At 38.3% G+C, this 18238-nt stretch overlaps 2 protein-coding genes across 2 annotated transcripts; both read left to right on the top strand.

The window, feature by feature from the left end:
* Nucleotides 1-479: 479 nt before the first annotated feature.
* On the top strand, nt 480-3014 carry dexi (Dexi homolog (mouse)). Its single transcript, XM_036515537.1, has 2 exons — nt 480-1582; nt 2120-3014. The coding sequence occupies exon 1, from the start codon at nt 1176-1178 to the stop codon at nt 1443-1445; it is 270 nt and encodes an 89-aa protein (XP_036371430.1). The 5' UTR covers nt 480-1175; the 3' UTR covers nt 1446-1582; nt 2120-3014.
* Nucleotides 3015-5724: 2710 nt separating this feature from the next.
* Nucleotides 5725-9143, top strand: LOC118783261 (Golgi apparatus membrane protein TVP23 homolog A-like). Its single transcript, XM_036537031.1, has 8 exons — nt 5725-5978; nt 6081-6163; nt 6499-6643; nt 6800-6889; nt 7341-7472; nt 7646-7774; nt 8338-8370; nt 9037-9143. The coding sequence occupies exons 1-7, from the start codon at nt 5970-5972 to the stop codon at nt 8362-8364; spliced, it is 615 nt and encodes a 204-aa protein (XP_036392924.1). The 5' UTR covers nt 5725-5969; the 3' UTR covers nt 8365-8370; nt 9037-9143.
* The last annotated feature ends 9095 nt before the right edge of the window (nt 9144-18238 follow it).

Below are 18238 nucleotides of genomic sequence, written 5' to 3'. Positions count from 1 at the left end.
TTACGATGCAGGTACTACGCCTATTTCGTTTATTATTAACATTAATTTCACTTAGAACTATATTTAAACCTGGAATAATGAGCCATTTCAGTTATTGAGGTGTATACCAATCGTAAAAAAACAAACACCTAGTAAAAAAATGCTGCTGTATAATGACATGGTTGTACACCTGTGTCAGCTGAGTCCGGCCATACTGTGTCCTTGATCACAGACCTAAGATCACTTTTCCAACATCAAATCCTAACAACCATTATGGCTAAAATTTCAGTTCTGATCCAGGATCAGCTACTCAGGAAAGTACCAATACCACAAGTCGGGAGGGTCTTCAACGTACACTCTTCTCCCAATTGCAGGCTACAGCTAGAGGTAGCCTACTTCAACTGAGGGCTGCGTCCAATCCGCCTTCTCGTGTCTTATTTTGTCACGGACGGGCCCAATAGAAACGCAGACTTGGTCATGCACTAACCAATAAAATGCGACAATTTCAGCGGTTCTCGAGCCTCTCACTTGGGACTAGTCTAAATTGTATGCGACGTTTGACCCGCAAAGAGGCGGGATTTGGTAGACTGGTGTCTCTACTGACCACTGATAACACCATATACACAGTAGCTAGCGAATAGCGACGTTAGATCAAAGCCTACAACATATGCAGCAGTGATGCAACCAAAACAGTAGCATAAAGTAACCATTTCGAAGTGTTACATTAAACGCGACGAGTGTTTGTTATTTATATGTAAACAGATATCGCTAATCCAAGTGCTACTATTTAGTAAAGCTTTTAAAACTAATTATATTCGCTGTAGCCAGCCTGATGTTCCCGTGTACTGACGAGTTCTGCCATGTCACAAATTCCGATGCAGTGCATTTTTCCTATGGATGATTAGCGGTTTATTTTGATGTATCTGCATTCTATAGAATATAATTACCCGATATGTTTTCTTTTCAATCCTAAATGGCGAGAGAGGATTCCAAGAAGTCTACTAGTAGCTCTGCTTAGATATAATACTGCTCTTCAGATACTGCGAACTACACAATCAATGTGCACAGACAGCGCTATGGACTCTTCAGTAACTTCATCCCATGCCGCCAGACAGCATTAGTGCTTACAAAAAATGCGCTGCAGCGATTGATTACTTTCGGTGTCTCTCTGTGGAAACATCGGTGTTCAAGATTCTATGATCTCATCAGTTTACGCTCAGCTAGATTCGATAGAATCGCTATTTAATGAGATTCCCTATATGTTTTATCTCGGCCTGTTTTTCGTGAACGTCTTAATCCTCTACTATGCTTTTTTGATGGAATACATAGTGCTGAATGTTGGCATAGTCTTCCTACCAGAGGATATGGACCAAGCGCTTGTGGATTTGGGAGTCCTCTCCGACCCCGGCTCAGTTCCGTATGACACTGATGCTGAATTGGACGTTTTCGAGGGATACCTTGATTGAGCAACAATGAGGACGTTTCACCACATTTCAGAACTGAATTCTGTTGGGCAATCGGAACGTTATGACATGCATCGGCCAGTTTCAAAGGGCAGTATGTATGCACGGACAGACTGGTGGAGATTTGAGATGCCTTCCAGGTACAGAAGCTTGCACGTTAAAAAGTTGTAAACAGTCGATTAAATCGCACCGTTGTCACACGTGTATTCAAGTAGGCCTGTGTTTGTTTTCCGCTTCCATTATTTCTCAAACACTGTAGTCTTGATAACCAATACTGCGGCATATGTCGAACTGCAGTGTTATCGAATGAATAGACTTTATTTTTAGTGCTATTCATTTTTATTAATGTTACACAAGCTCTCGGAAGAGTGCGGTGCATAATGCTGAATATACTCTTAACTCTTCATTGGATAGATGACTGACATGTTGCATAGTTATGCACTGTGGCGGTGATTATGTATTTAGATACAGCTTTATTTCTCAGTATGACAAGTTTAGGATGAAAAATAGCGATAAAATTATAACTGACACACATTCCTGTTTGTGCCTGCTATTGAATATCATTGTCCTCATCATAAGTCCTGATATCTTCTGTGTAAGTTCACCTTTTCATTTTAGGTGTTTATTGTTTTCAGCTTTGCAATGTGCTTCACTTCATGTTAACTGTTTCTTGACAGGTTGTCCAGGATCAAGGTTGATGAATGTCCATGAAGAGTGGTTGGACCTCCCTTTTATAAGGTTGCCTTGGAAACATGAGCTGATGGGACAGATTGGCTCATGGAAACCCCTCAATTCACCCCTTAAGCATAATCAACACAATTCGGATAACACTAGGGTTATATGTTTTCATCTTGGAGCTAATGATGTTGGAGAGCATTGTTAATTCACAGTAGTTGTGTTGAAATAAAAGGTTAGGTTTAGTTTTGAATGAGGAATGTGATAACTTAGATGTGAGGGTAGGACATAAAAAAAGAAAATGCATTTTTTTTGTTGAGGGGCTAAATATCACTTTCAGCAGGGAAACTAACACTTTGATGAAAAGCTGCTTGTCTCTAATTTACTGTTTCAACTATTCTATTATTTGCATTTGCACTGCAGCAGTCCTCTTTTGACAGTGCTTGTTTGCATAGGCAGCACCTATTTTTCCTCTATGTACAGATTTCCTGTGATCCTTCTTCATTATGAATGCTGTTTTTCAATCTCACCAGCAAAATCCCTCCAACTAAGTCTGATTTATCGTTGATTAATAATTCATCAGTTGTTTGTTACAAGCGGCTTACAAGATGAGAGATATCTCAGTTTATGTGCAATGAAGAGTCTCTGATTGCAGTTTATTGTTCATCTGTATCATTTTGATGATGAAAATGTACTTTGCTCCTCTTGCTGCTGCAAGTGGTACATTTTTCAGAAACATATGGAGCTGTATAAAGAACTCATCTGAAATCTCTGGTCTCTCCTGCTCACATCTCAAGGATATCACTGCATTGCATCCCTAAGATTTTAGTCCCTCCACAACATTAAAAGGGATTACCCCTGCAAGTGATTTCATATTGTAATAAAGCTTGGTATTTATCTAACTGCATGCTGCATTGTACTGTTACAAACACTGAGTCCTTGGAAAATACTAGATTGTTTTCATTTACATGTACACACATGCACATGTACACGTCTGTATACACACAGACGTAGATACTTCTGTATCTACTAACGCTTTAAAATGTGTACACTGAGGTGCTTTAAGTCAAGTTATTACATTTGTAACTGATGCAGATAGTGTCTTGTAACTTTGAAAATGGTTTGACAATATTCATATAAACACCAAGCCCACAGCCTGTCTCAGTGAAAATCAGAAGATGCAACAGTGATGGTTTATTTGGTTATACATCTGAAAGTCTCAGATGACTATAAACAGATGGGGAAATTGCCTAGAAGCTACCCGGTACTGCAGAAACCCAATTTTTGAACTGGATAAGCTTATATTAAGTAAGACCAAACTTATCCACAAGGGGGACTTCATGATAATTTCAGTGTACTCTGTGGTACCAGCAAATGTTGGAATTGCAGCTGGAAGCAATATTCCTTCAAAAACCTGTCATGAACTGGATTTTTGCTCATGCTCCACAGCTGGTGTCTTTGAAAACCCCTGTAAAAACTCAGGTTATACATTCATAATGTAGTCGACATGCATAAAAACTGAAAACATTTAAGTAAAAACAAGCAACACAATACAAAGAACTGAGTTTATGAATTGAACCCAAAAAGGACCAGAAATGCCCATCTGAATGTAACCCTTTTCCCGCTCATAATAATGCTGTTTGGGCAGAACACTGCCATGTGAAAAACTATAGAGTAGTTTGTTAAACCATTTAAATGTGAAATCCTTTGAATGTTGTTGGCTGACATTTTGGAGCTTAGACAAACTGCATTCCAAAGAGTTCCTTTGAGTACTCAGAATGAGGGACAAAGGGAACGAAGTTACCAGAGGTGACATCAGCTGCACCAATATGTATGGTGTGACATTAATATGCTGTTTTTGTCTATATTTAAGCAAAATGATCTCTTTAAAACACAGGTATAGATCATGTGCTACACTAAATAGGGGAACTGATTTAAAACTTTTTGATTCTCTCTCCATACCTGAAACCAGAGAGTGTTGCCAAAAAATTAGTTCACATGTAAAATATGAGTTTTCCACAAATTTATCTACTCCTTTACTGTGTAGTAGTTTTATAATACATGAAGCAAACAAATATGTCCTCAAGACATTTTGTTTTCAGCATGGATATTAAGAAGTGCATGCAGGATCAGAAATGCATTTCAATAGCCGTTAAATCTATTCAGTTAAGGAAACTTTTGCACCACCTTCTCTTCCTCCTCAGAGAACTAACTGAATTTAAGCAGAGTTAGCAATACATTATGACTATGATAATTACTATTACAATTATACGCCTCTCCCCTGGTGCCCTCTATTTACTTATTGATCCCTTTCCCAAGTGCTGGGTCACCCACCATTTTACCTGACCAGGTGGTGCTGTGCTGTTTCCCATACTTTTGCTCTCCTTCCCCATTTCCCTCATCACACTCTTACGGATGTCCAACATCCCCAATAACTAAACTTGAACCTTGGTGTGCACAAGTTATTACATTTAAATACTCTCCTTAGTCTATAAAATTGATTACATTGCACAGGCAAGTATAACATCGTTGGCCATGTTTGTTGTGCAAGTCTCCATTAAAGAAATAATATCATTCACAGATAGATTTGTTTCAAGTAGATTATCCTTATATGAACCTTTTTCCTGGCAACTCGTGATGCTATTATGTTTGCGATGTTTCCCACTGATGGAGGAATCGAAACATCTTTTTGGCACATTAGAACTGTCTGATCCTTATGTCCTGCTGCTCAGGATGCTGATCATGAACACCACAGGGAGTAGTGTGTGCTTCTGAAGAAAAAGAAAACAACAGAAGGCATGACTGAAATGATAACACTTGCATGAATTTGGCCAAGGAGTAACTTGATGTTACTGGCTGGAACTTAAGTTAGAAAAAGAGGAATAGATGAGTTCTACTTTTCATGGATCTTCACCTTTGTTATGTGTAGAAGCAAGGTCTACTGGGCAGGCAACCCTCTGATGCTGAAGTGCATGGGACTAGGGTAGGGGTTGAAATTTAGTAATCTCTACCTGCAAAGCTCAGTCCCAAAGAGGAGGAATACAAACTTTTCAGGTAAATCATGAACATGTTTCATTATTCTACAGTTTCAAACAAGCGAAAAGTGCAGGTAGAGAAAAAGAAACTTATTAAACGACAATGAAAACGTACACAAAACGTCACAAAACTTGAACACATCTGGCATATGTAAAAACAGGACAGTTACTTTAAAAGTATTATCTGTTATGTTACTGTTCTGGATAGGCAAAGATTATATCAAAATTGCGAGTAAAACTTAATTTATTGTAAACATGGCAAAACTCAACTCTCGACGAACAAACTAACATTTACGGTTAGACATACCCTGTGCAGTCATGTATTTCAATCGGATGATGATGACGACAAGACGATATATAAATTAGGCCTAATTTTGTTTAACCTTTTTAAAAATTTAAAGGTTCATTGTGTTCCATTATTGAATAGATTCTATCGAAAAATGTCTCAAAGCAGAAAAGTATCACAACAGTGTAACTTAACTCTTTGTAATACATATCAAAACATTTTTACAGATTTTTTCGGGTGTAATATCCAAACCCTCATTACTGATTTTCGCAAACCAACGCGTACACTAGGTTCTCTGCAATATTCCTTCGCTGGGGGCTTCGTCACATCCTCGGCGAATACCGATTGGTTGCGTTTGCTTCAATATGATGCAGTTTCTGATGAGGAGACTCGGACCCATTTTAATGTAACACACTCCTTTTTATCATACCAGCCTCAATAAATGGGTCAAATGCTTGTGGAGAGGGAAAAATAATATAGAATAGAATCAAGTGGAATTACAATTAAAACGCTGCCCACCGCCCTCATAAAATGAAGCAGGTACGTTTGATAATGTTATTTGTCATATTTACAAAAGAATAATAATTTTGATTTTTTTTTTTTCGCTGTAATCCATTGTTGCTGATATCATAATTTTTAAAGGCATTGGTGGATGACACAGAGGATGTATCGCTGGATTTCGGTGCAGAAGAGGAGGAGCGGGCGCTGAGGACCGCTAAAATAAGGTTGATGTTTAAGGGGGTCGATACTGTTCATATTCGCAGCATGGGACGAGCCAGGACCTGTTACGGCGTTGTTTTCATTTTATCGGATATCATATGACATACATAACATGGAATTAAAATTAATCTGGTTGCAACTGATTTTGTCTAACAAAGATATTAGAACAAATGTATTTAAACCACACAAGTCCAGGGAAAATAGAATGCAGTGAGGACATAAAATAAAACATAGGCTTTATGAATATGCTTGGTCTACCTATACTCACATTATCCCTGCTCTCTACATTTTGAATGTTTCCATTGATCTACATTAATTTTTGTTGGCTCTATTATTGTAGACATCCACTGGCTACATTTTTCCACCTCTTTTTTCGAGTAAGTGCCATCATTACCTACCTCTTCTGTGACTGGTTCAGCAAGAGTTTTGTCACCTGTTTTGTGATGATCATCACCCTTCTCTCCTGTGATTTCTGGTCTGTAAAGGTAAGTTACCGCATTTAACTGTAAGATAAAGAAAATATGGGTCATAGTTGGGATTTACCCAGATAATAAATGGGGTGATTTTTTTTTTTTTTTTACAGACTATGCATAGGACAGATATATCATTGGTTTATTCTCACTCTTGTGTTTTTCCAACAGAATGTAACTGGGAGACTGCTGGTGGGCCTGCGCTGGTGGAATCAGATTGATGAGGATGGGAAAAGTCACTGGGTGTTTGAAGCAAAGAAGGTGAGAAAATTGTGAATCATTTTAGGTAGTCAAATAGTAGGATCAAATAATTATTGAAAGACAAATGTGATTGGTTAATGGGTCAGGGAAGGTGGTGGTGACCCAACCAGGCAGAGTTAGTAGTATTTCAGAATGATAACCGCTGCCACTGAGCTATTACATTTTGGGGCTATACAGAAGTAGTAAGATTAATCTGACCTAGGTAGAGGTATTAGAGTTTACCTTGACTTTCAATGGTGTGTATGAGGCAGTGTATTAATTTGCTTTAAATTCTAAATCCTTTCTTCTGTTGTAATCTTGTAAAATGACTGTTGTGGGTAATGTGAAGTAATATGGCATAACTCTTTCCTGTAGTTTAGGTCAGATTGCATGGCGTTTCAGCTGGATCACTTTAATTAAATGTTAAGGCACGGTAAACACTGTTTCTGTTGGGTGTTGTCTTTCCCCACAGACATCTTTGCAGAACAAGAGCACAGCAACAGAGGCAGAAGCCAGGATCTTCTGGCTCGGCCTCATCATCTGCCCCCTCATCTGGACCGGATTTTTCTTCAGCACACTGTTCTCCCTCAAGCTAAAGTGGCTGGTACTACCAAACATGAAAAACACTCAATTTCTGTATTACCATGCAAGTAATTAGCACCAGTGCTAAACTATATTTAACATGGCTTGTCTTTTAGCACTGTGAGCATCTGGCTGTCCTCAGTGGAAGCCATATGTGACACATAATTTGTGCATTACTGACTGTCTCCTTTGCAGGCACTGGTCATTGCTGGAATCTCTTTGCAGGCTGCAAACTTGTATGGTTACATCCGCTGCAAGGTAGGGGGAGAGGAGGGCACACCTAGCTCAGCCTCCTCTTTCCTTGGACAGCAATTTCTACAGAGGGTGAGCATAACACAGTTGCCTCATAAAAGACTCCCACAGAAACATAGAACTAGATGAAAAATAGAGAAACATCCCCATGTTTGTCACTGCGTATAAATGCATAATTTGTCAGCATTAGAGGGAGTAGGACTTCTTTGAATTTTTATATGCTGTGTACATTGTAGACTTATTTCATGTTGGTTCAAGAACTTGACCTGTAGCCAAAAGGTTATAGGTTTAAATCCCACTGCTGTGGTATGCGATACTCTTGAGTACAGCACTTAACCTGAAATGCTTTAGTAGATACTCACACTATATAAATTAATATGTAAAATATACGCTTTTTGTGACCCCCACCCCCCCACCCCAGATAAGGGCATCTGCTGAGCAAATGATGTATTTTTTAACTGACATATCCGTGTAGGTGGATCTGAGGTGGAAGGGTGCAAGGGATGACAGCTGTTTCAGTGTGATTTTCAGTTCCATTTAAAAACAGATAGTTACATTGTAAGGAAAGACGAGTACAGTTTTCATTTTAACATTAAAACATTAATTAATTATATGCCACATTTATTGCCTTTCAGCCGGATATCATTTTTGGCATGCTGTGAAAGAAGGTAATCAGCAGACGGTTATGCTGTGTGTGCGTGTGTAGGTGTTCTAAGGGTGCAATTCAGAAATGTTTTGATTGGTTGACAGGTGTGATGATGAATATTTTTTTTTCAGAAATTAATCCTTCTGAAATATTTGGTCCTTCTTCAATTAGACTGTGATTAGGCTAGCAGCTCTGTTTGAACGGTTTTCAAAATACTTCACCCACAGTTTCCTGCAAGAACCCTCACAGTGTTTTGTTTGACTACCACTCTAGTAATATTTTAGAAGTGTAAATCATAGAAATTCAAACTATTGCTATCACACATTGTGTGAGTTTTTTGCAAGCACTTTAGACAGATTCAGAAACATTTTTAAGTGTACCAAATGGAATATAATTTACATAATTTATTTTAATTGTTTAAAACAAGTACATTTCAATAAAATGGACTCTAAATACAAATCACATTAAGAAAAATGGATGTTTTGTGAACATTTTATGAATCAGTTAATAGGACCGAATCTGAAATTATGGTGGCTAGCTTATTTATTACATATTATTCAGTTTTGTTTACTATTCAATATTAAAGGTAGCACCAAGTTACTCTCAAAAGCTTAATACAGAAGGAGGAAGAAGTTTATATCTTAAAAATGAACTGCAAATGACAATTGTCAATGTTTTTATTTTGCAGATGGCTGGAGAATGACGTTTCAGTGCCGATGGCACAAAAACGTATTGATTTAACCAGGCTACATCGTTTAATTTACACAATTTACAGTGGAAGATGCTCTCAAGAAAACTGACCTAAGCTTACCAATGCTGAAAACAACAACAAAAATCTGTGTAAAATGTTGCATTATTTATTATGTAAATTTATTTTTGGACAACATATTTTTATTTGTTTAAAGCTTGGAATAGCAATGTCCAGCATATTCAGTGTTATCCATGGACAATAAATTTATTTCTTATTTGCACTTTGTTTTCAGGTTTTGAGCTCTGTTCCCACTGGTTTACTCTAACATTCTTGAAAGAATGAAAATGTTGCATGTTGGCAATGCCTACCTCACACCTAGACAGTACTGAGTTAGGCCTTATTTGAGGCATACTGTAGACATATCCATAATGACTCTGGTCTGGCTCATTACAACCATTTACTTCTGTACCATCTATAACCTCATTTAAACATAAAGAGATCTAATACAGCCATACAGACATTCCATGCAGTAAATTCTTCCTTATTTTCTTCTTTTTCTTCAACTACTGCTTTTACATCTTAATTTTCCCTCCGCTTTACATAATTGCAAGTGCTTTTTATGCTTCTCATTCTTGTGCATGAAAGCTGGTAACCAAGTTCCCAGTCAAAAGATCAATAATACAATAATGCAGCAACATAAGCTCAACAACACCACATAACACATCAACTCATTACATTACATTTATATGTATTACTTTAATATTTATTTTAGGAGACAACTAGCTAGCTAATTTTATTTCTAGCTAGTTCGCTCATAAGTTAGCTAAATTAGCCATATAAAGAAGACAGACCACAAAGCGTGCAAATAAGGTTGGGTACATTTGCTTGCTGTCTCGCTAATTTTTTTCAGTCAGCAAGCTAAATAGTTAATTAGCTAGGTAGCTTTATTTTATCCAAATAAATGATTTAAATTTTATTTTGAACTGCTTTCAGTGTACAATAATGCCAAGTTATCTGCAGGTACAAAATACAAATTCTTTATAACATTGTAGAAACACTTGCAAAAATGGGTCTGCCATTTGAATTACTGATATCAAAACAAAGCCATGTCACACTAAACAATCTGAGTCACAAACAAATATTTCAATCATATTTTTAATCAAGTTGTCATTACTTGTCGTTGGATGTCAGAGGTAGTTTAACAGTCTGAAGAACAATTTGCATTTATTCTCTGGCAATTGAGGAGGAAAACTGCTTGTGCAATTACCTGTAATCATTACAGGATCCTTCAACCGGTCCCCCTACCCCAGCAAGTGGTCTGGAGCTGTCAGTGGGGAGAAGCCCTCTGGCATGTAAAAGATGTATATTGTTTTATCTCATGCTCTGGCACTTGGGGAGCAACGGTCCTCCATCTGTTGGGGAGTATACTGGGGTTCTGCAACTCATCAGTCTGGCAAAAGACTTGGTCCCAGCTGCTGCTAGGCCCATGGTGAACAGAAGTTGGTTGTTATAGTTTGGTCGTAAACCTTGGGCCCTTATTTGGAACATAAAGACATGCACCTCCCTAGCATCCACTCTGGCCGTCTGGTCTGCAAAAGGCATGAAATAGTAGAGTGTTTTGCATAGCTTCTTCTGAGAGTGTCATTGGCATAGTCAAATTGAACTGTTGCCTTCACCACCGAGGACCACATACTCTTTTGTGAGGCATGATGACTTCAGCCATTTCCCTGCGTGTCTTTGAATTTATTTTCAGTGATATATTTTTAAATGGAAATGAGAATGAGTGCATTTGATGCCTATACGAGGGGTGTCTGTTGAATAAAAAGTTGAATAAAACATCCACAGCCAAAGCTGACCCTGAGGGATGTGACTGCAGATTGATTTCCCTTCGACATTTTCTTTCTGTGATCATCTTCAGCTGGTATAACAAAGTGTTCTAGTCTATTCCATGTGCAGAGTTGACCTCAGCTTTCCCCTCATGCATCATTGTATAGGAACAGTGGGCTCGCACTTTAATCACCTAGCTGGGAAATGTAATCACAGAGAAGGAAATGTATAATGTGGATGTGGAAGGGAATCTCTTTGTGTAGACTGCTATTTCCACACCATTTGTGTTCATAATTAAACATCATAATCTCCCCAAACCCCTCATGAATTTCTGTCCACATTAATGTCCATATCAGTCTTTGGTTTTCCTCCACATGTAGGCATTGATTATATGCATTCAGTTATGCAATTCAGTACATTTAAGGGATTATGATGAACACACTGAAACAATCTTGCTACTATTGCTACTGGGCTGTTTGGCGTTAAAGCATTTAAAACATGGGGCATGTTGAGCTCAACAGGGAACATGTTTTCCTGTCAAGGGGAAATGTGGATGTACAGTTAGAAATCCTATTCAAATCTGGTCTCAGTCCTTCGTTTTCTATATCATCTTAAGAAGAGAACAGTACTTGGTACTTGATTGCCTTGATTGCCTTTCAATGGTCAAGAGGCACTTGTCCCAGAACAGGAAGACTCAAGTCTCTTAACTTCTCTGCTGCTCCAGTCATGGGAGAATAAGTCTATAGGAATTATTGTCTAAGAAAATAATGATAAATTGTGGTGGTATCAGTCCTTGCTGCTCTTTTTTTCCTGCAATGATTCCAGCCTCACAGGTGATCACTGCATGTGTGACTTCACTAATACTGAGCTGGTAAAAGTCTGGTGACAGGAGGGGGGGCCTGGCTGGTGTACTACTACAACATGCCTGGAAAGAAATAATTTCACGAACTTCAGTAAGGTTTTACATGAAAAGATCAAGGGCATTAAGAATTAAATTCTAAATATGGTGGATCAAGAAAGCTTTCATCCCTCTGGGGCAGCAAAATAATTATGGCCACAAAAATGTAAAGATGTTTGTTAGGTCCAATTCCAGCCCAGCATATATTTCACAAATTATCATTGAGAAAAAATTACTCTCGTTTGAAAGGCAGGAACCATCAGGCAAACTGACAAGCATAACTTTACAGTAAAGTATAATCTTAATCTGACTGGACTGTCATGTTAAATTTCATTCCAAAATTTGGAATTAAAAGGCATTTAAACTGTTTTAACTGCTAATCTCCTGTATTTGCATTCTGGTAATAGTTATTCATTATCATAGCCTTTTTAATTACATATGTTATGGCTAGATGCCTTTCATCTGTCATTTACTTATCACAACCACTCTGTTTCAAATTCTACAAAAGGCTCTGCTATACTTGCTTTTTGAAGAGCTGTACTACATAATGTTTTATTCATTAATCAAACTATAAACACTCTGAACATGTTCAAAATCATAGTGTTATAAATAATAACAAAACACTGCAGTCTTGTGTTGCATTTGGGACACACAACACCAGTAATGGGCATATTCACCTTCTGGCAGAAACAAATTGCTTTTTTGTTATTTTGTAGAGGAACTTTATGCATACAAAAGCAAACAGTTACAGAAAGACTATTGCTGTGATTGTGATCTGTTGTATTTTTATACATGTATTTTGATTCTGAAACATGTACTTGCAGTAATTTTCATAGACTGAGCAGTTGGAATTACAAGTTTCTGGAATTAATGAAATATTTTAGATACATATATACAATATATGAGAATAAACATTGTGATCCAACTACCTGAGGATGCCAAAGACTGAAATATAGGATGTCATTTTACAAACTTAATCACAATCAATTTGATATTAATGCCTCTGTAAAATGAGTAGGCACTGGGAGTTAAAATGAAGCACTGGAAATTCTGCACTAGGACAAGGGCAGTGCATTATTCATCACTCCTGCTGTAATAAATAAAGGCCCTGGTGGCAAGATGTCCACATGGACTAAAAGTAAACCAGATCCACTCCAGGATATCCAAAATCCACCTTAAACAAAGTAACTCTGTCACACCCTGGGGAAGATGACAGAGACAAAAAAACCATAATTGCAGGTTTGGTATGTTATTCAGACAAGAGAAAATTGTACAAGTCCAAAATTAAGCAAACTGTACAAGTCCAAAATCCAACACTTGCCACATTTCTCCCATTCACAGTTTCAAGACATTTGTTTCACTGAGTGACAATAATGTCAAAAAATTCACCCATTCATTTTTTGTCACTGCCCTGCCTTCCCCAAAGCACAAATACTGGGAGTTCAAACAGCGTTTAAACTAAAAAAAAGTTTAAACAGAAGTGTTCTCTGTGCTGCACATGTTAATGACCTGCTGATAAATGGCCTTTTATCGAACAGCAAATGCATTTAAAATACTAAACAAGTCAAAAAGAGATCTCTCCATTGAACCATTGCTGGGGCCATTTCCATTGCTGGGGCTGAAAAACTGTAGAGTTGAATCTTGACGTATGGTATGCTTGCACATTTCTTACAGATGTTCGGACCACCTGCTAGGGGAAGCAGATCACAAGGCATTCAGCAAGCTTTATGGAGCTATTCCGTGAAAAAATTCTCTGAAAAAATGGACTCTCGCCAAAAAAAGGACTTGTATGTGAAAGTGACTCATCACCTATGAGAAGAGACCTAAATTACCTGGCCGAATCTTTGTGTCTAAATTTGGTCAGAGTGTTATCTTTTGAACCTCCTACAAACAGAGCTGCTTACTGTATCAAGACAGGGTGCATCATTACCAATGAAGGCATTGACAAGAAAGGGAGAGAGTAAAAGACTGAACATGATTGATTTATTGCATCTGAACTGACACAAATGATCAAAGCACATAACCAAGACTGCAATACTGATCCACTCACTGGTGTCTAGCCTGAGGACACTCCAATGTACCTGCATGAGGACATTAAAGTCACTAACAAATGTGACGCTGGACTGTTAAGCACTGAAAATTCACATGAAAGTATGAATTCAAGCTGTTTTAAGCAATATAGCTGTAAACCATATTTTGACCCTTACATCTTTTGATAAACTATATCAAAGGATATTTTTGACCTCTTCCTTGTGTTTTAATCTAGGCTATTTCCTTCACATACTTCATACCCATGCATAATTTTAGACAGTGATCTGGCGTCCATTCATATGAGTTTGCCATGTACCGGTGCACTGTAGCTGCTCGCTTAACAGCCCCATTATGTTTAGAATAGGTGGACTGCGGATATCTGTATCTATCGCTATCACCTGTGATACAATGAGGAGGAGTTACAGTGACTCTCCACAAGAGGGCAACATTGTACCACAGGCCTGGCTGGGAGGAGGAACCAGTATGGAACACTGGGATCCATCTGACTCACGCCTTGTGCATGACATCTGAGAGAAATAAACAAAGCGAAAGGACACGTCCGAAGGCAACGGTGCTTTCCTATTTGTGATTGTTTCATTCAACCGTTTATATCCTTTAAAACACTTAACTACATGTTTCCCTTATACATACAAAGCCTTTTCCGAGACTGTTGTTGGAGGGAAAAAAATAAAATTACAGAATAGCACTTGTCATGCTACCAGATGTGTGAAGGTAAAGTATGATTTGAGGCAGAAACTGAGGTTACAAGATGATAGTCACAGCCAGCTGCCTTCAGCAGTCCCATGGAGATCCCAATTTGCAGCACCTGTACAGAACACTGGGAACCTGCTGGGAGCTCTGGGCCACTGTAAACAGTACATGGGATGCACTGCAGCAGCAACGCCTCCAGACCTTGTTCAGCAGCATGCCAAGTAGGCGTGAAGCCGCCATTACAGCTAACGGGGATCTACCACGTAGAGATGAGTCATTAGTTGGATGTATGCTATCATGTATGGTATCATAATCACACTTTACATGATCAAGCAATTATCTCTGAGGGGGGTGGCTTGTCTCTGGCTGATAGTATGATAATAACTGTGTATTATATTAGGATACTGGTGCTTACAAATTTCCCCACCGTGGAAAAATGTGTGCTGCCATACCTTCACCTGACACCAGAGGACAGCATTTCCAAAGAATGTTTCATTCAGGCACATCAAGGCTCATTCTTCAACAAGAGCTTGCAGGTGTGTTGACCACTCTTTGACAGACACTCAGGCTGTAACTGTCCTGTCAACACAGCCATGTGACACCAACAGCTGCAGCATATGTAAAAGCCTGCAATAACGAGCTGCTAAGGGGTCACAGGCCTGTTTTGTATTAACCACTTTCAGTTTGTGACCCAGCATGAAGGTTCCAGTCCAGACCAGTGATTTATCTGGCAATTTGTATATCTGAAGTATCTTTCATTGTTTAAAATGATCTGTACACTGTAGTTTTGCATTTGCAAAGGATCCCTCTCTGGCTCTACTCTGGAACTGAGACTGTCTTGCCAGAGCTAGCTTGCTGACCGTTCCACACTGTTTAGTGGAGGCAAAGTCTTAACTCCTTAACTCAAAAAGAGAATCTGAGAGAAAGTAGAGAGCTATGACACACCCACAGAGGCTAACAAGAGAGAGTTCTGTCATGGAACAAAATCCATCCAAAGAGCAGAATCTGTTCAGGGTCCTTGATCGATTGATTAATTAATTGATTGTCTCAGTCACCGTTTCACCTATTAATTTATTGTTGACCTACTTGTTGCAGTGAATAAATTGTGGGAGACATGAACAGAAAATGGCTCAAATTCACAGCAGTGAGTACATAGATATGTGTAAGCTGTCCATTAATTCACTACAAAATACATTTTCAAGTGATTTAATATGCTGAAGGACCAGGTGAACCAAGAGCAGGCTTACACCTCATGATGACATCCGCTCTCTGGATGTTGGAAAAATTGGAATTGGTAAAACTATTTACATCATTCAATTCAAGGCAAAACTGAGATAAAAAGTAATAATAATAATAATCCTTTCCACAGAGCCATCTGAATGCATGTGCATGCCTTTGGAATGACAGCATTTGCTCCTTATGTCCAGATGTTTAGGTGATCAGATCAGTGGTGTGCTGCTACAAGGATTTTTCAGAGTGAAGTTACAGTGAAGGTGATGATGAAATTATGAAAAAGACATTAAAAATGACTAAGCTTTATTCTCATTTTCAGTTGAGAGGAATTAGCTATACCAAGCAGGATTTGGATCGGAGAGGATTGAAGGATTTTGTGAGAGAGAACACCAAAACAGAGATCAACATTTTCTTTGTTCTGCAGCTTGTTAGGGGTGATGACCAGTAGTCTGTTCAAATTACTACTACATTCCACCTGTCTCATTCAAATGTATACAGTATCAGCCTGCTTAATGCAGCTGTTCCCCAGGGCTGTATACATCCATAGTCAATTCTTCCACACCCTTCTCTGTTACAGTGCTACTTATAGTAAACAAAGTGTCACTGTAAAAGTGTAAAATACATAAATTTCTTGATCATAAACACCTTCTGCACACACAGGCTGAAAGCGAAATTTTCAGAATTTTCAGAAAGTTCAAATTTCACAACTTCCCAACTGACAGTCTTTTATATAGAGCGGAAAGAAATTTCTGTTTATCAGAGTGACATGATACCTTCTGCCTTACAATGTTTTATTGTTGACTAGGAATGTTCAATTATCCATCAGGTTTCTGAAGAAGTTCCCATATAGCATTATTTCTGCACAGAAAAAAGCACTGTTTCAATATACATCTGAGCTCAGCAGAACCTCACGCATCATGAACCTGAATATGAAGTGGGCGGTCATAGGACAGAATGTACTTGAGCTTGAGTGGGCAATTTCAAAACTGAGAGCGGGCGACCGAGGAACAGAGGGGAGTAACCAACAGATTTTTTTCCCACCAAACCAGCGAGACTAATACTAAAGTCAAAGCTGTTTCATATCAACTTACTGCAACCATGTACATGTTGCATGGGCAGAGCAATTTCACAAAGAATAATGTGAACACAAAAGAGCAACTCTGATACTCCACCAGGGGTTTTACAACAGATCTGCACAGGATGTCAGTGCATTTCCTGCTGCTGTTATTAAAGTATGTTTATTTTGGCAAAGATCATGTTGTCTTCATCTTTGTTCCCTCACTTAAGCCTCGCAGCATTTAAATTCTTAGCTCCTTTTTTCAGAGAGGTTCCCATTGCATTTTCAGGATATCCAGCAAAGGACCTACAGAAATAGTTTCATATGAACTGTGGATAGACAGATGGAAACCAAGGCCTTAACCTTTTAAAGGAATGCTAAGAATTCCGGTTCCTCAAGGGTGTTTTGAGCGACCTAACAGAGGTTGACTGTTTGGTCCACTTTCAGCTCTCTGTCAGCCTGTCTCTGACCATTGCAACACAAATATTTTGCAGTCATGGGTTTAAATGAACTGACTTTCCTGGGCTTTCATTTCACCTAATAAAGAATTTCCCATTTATTTTTATTTTAGGAGCTGCTTCATCAAAGCAGCAATTGTGTGACTAACTGTCCAGTCCTGATTAATAAAGAACCAGTCTCCTCCTACAAAAATATAAAACCAATATACTTTCATCCATTTAACCATTTTCTAAATTATCTTAATTCATATGCTTTGAAGATAACATTTTCTGTAAATTATTTTCTCAAAATGTGAGTGAATTTGCTTTACATTTAGTAAAAAATCAAACTATAACATCAAGGGCAGAAAATCTGCATTAAAATCATTTTATTGGAAACAAATAATCAGAGCATACACACTTCTTTGATCTGATAACATTCTGGGCTTTAGTCCTATTAAGACACTGGAGAAAATGTAGGTCATACAGCAGTAGTTATCTAACAAAATGTTACAAAATTAGCCTGCTTTACATCTAACACCTGGTGAAATAATAAAAGGCGCTAAAATTGTCATATAATCAGAAATAACTGCTATTTTCTGTCTGTTAATTCTGCAAATAGCTATTTACACAGTTTTTCATCTGCATTCATTTTCAAAAATCACTTCAGCAAAATCCCTTTCAAAACCCTTGGATCGCAGAGGACATAATCCAAAAGACTGGATTTCTGCAGATTTTCCTCGTAAAAGGCATTTGTGTGCTGAGGAGGGGAAATGGAAGAGAGTTCATCCAAAGGGAACTGTATCATTTGGATTTTTCATTAACTCCATGAGCATCAGCATGCAGAGCTCGTCTCCTCTGGAAGCGCACATCCCGGCCTCGTGAACTATGACTTTTAAAGGGTCAACCCCTCCCTGCCAAACCTAGACATTTTCCACATATTTCCAGAATATGCTCAAGAATCCACCTGTGTCCAACACCAAAACCAAGAAACAGTAAACCAGG

This window comes from Megalops cyprinoides, chromosome 1 (genome assembly GCF_013368585.1).
Source record: "Megalops cyprinoides isolate fMegCyp1 chromosome 1, fMegCyp1.pri, whole genome shotgun sequence".
NCBI classification, from domain to species: domain Eukaryota; kingdom Metazoa; phylum Chordata; class Actinopteri; order Elopiformes; family Megalopidae; genus Megalops; species Megalops cyprinoides.
Note: the sequence above shows the minus strand (reverse complement) of the source record. Positions and strands in the feature narration are given on the sequence as shown.

Coding starts and splice junctions, on each gene's coding strand:
- dexi (XM_036515537.1), top strand. CDS start 1,176: ATGATCTCATCAGTTTACGCTCAGCTAGATTCGATAGAATCGCTATTT.
- LOC118783261 (XM_036537031.1), top strand. Junction 6,890..7,340: donor GGGTGTTTGAAGCAAAGAAG/GTGAGAAAATTG, acceptor CTTTCCCCACAG/ACATCTTTGCAGAACAAGAG. Junction 7,775..8,337: donor GACAGCAATTTCTACAGAGG/GTGAGCATAACA, acceptor ATTGCCTTTCAG/CCGGATATCATTTTTGGCAT.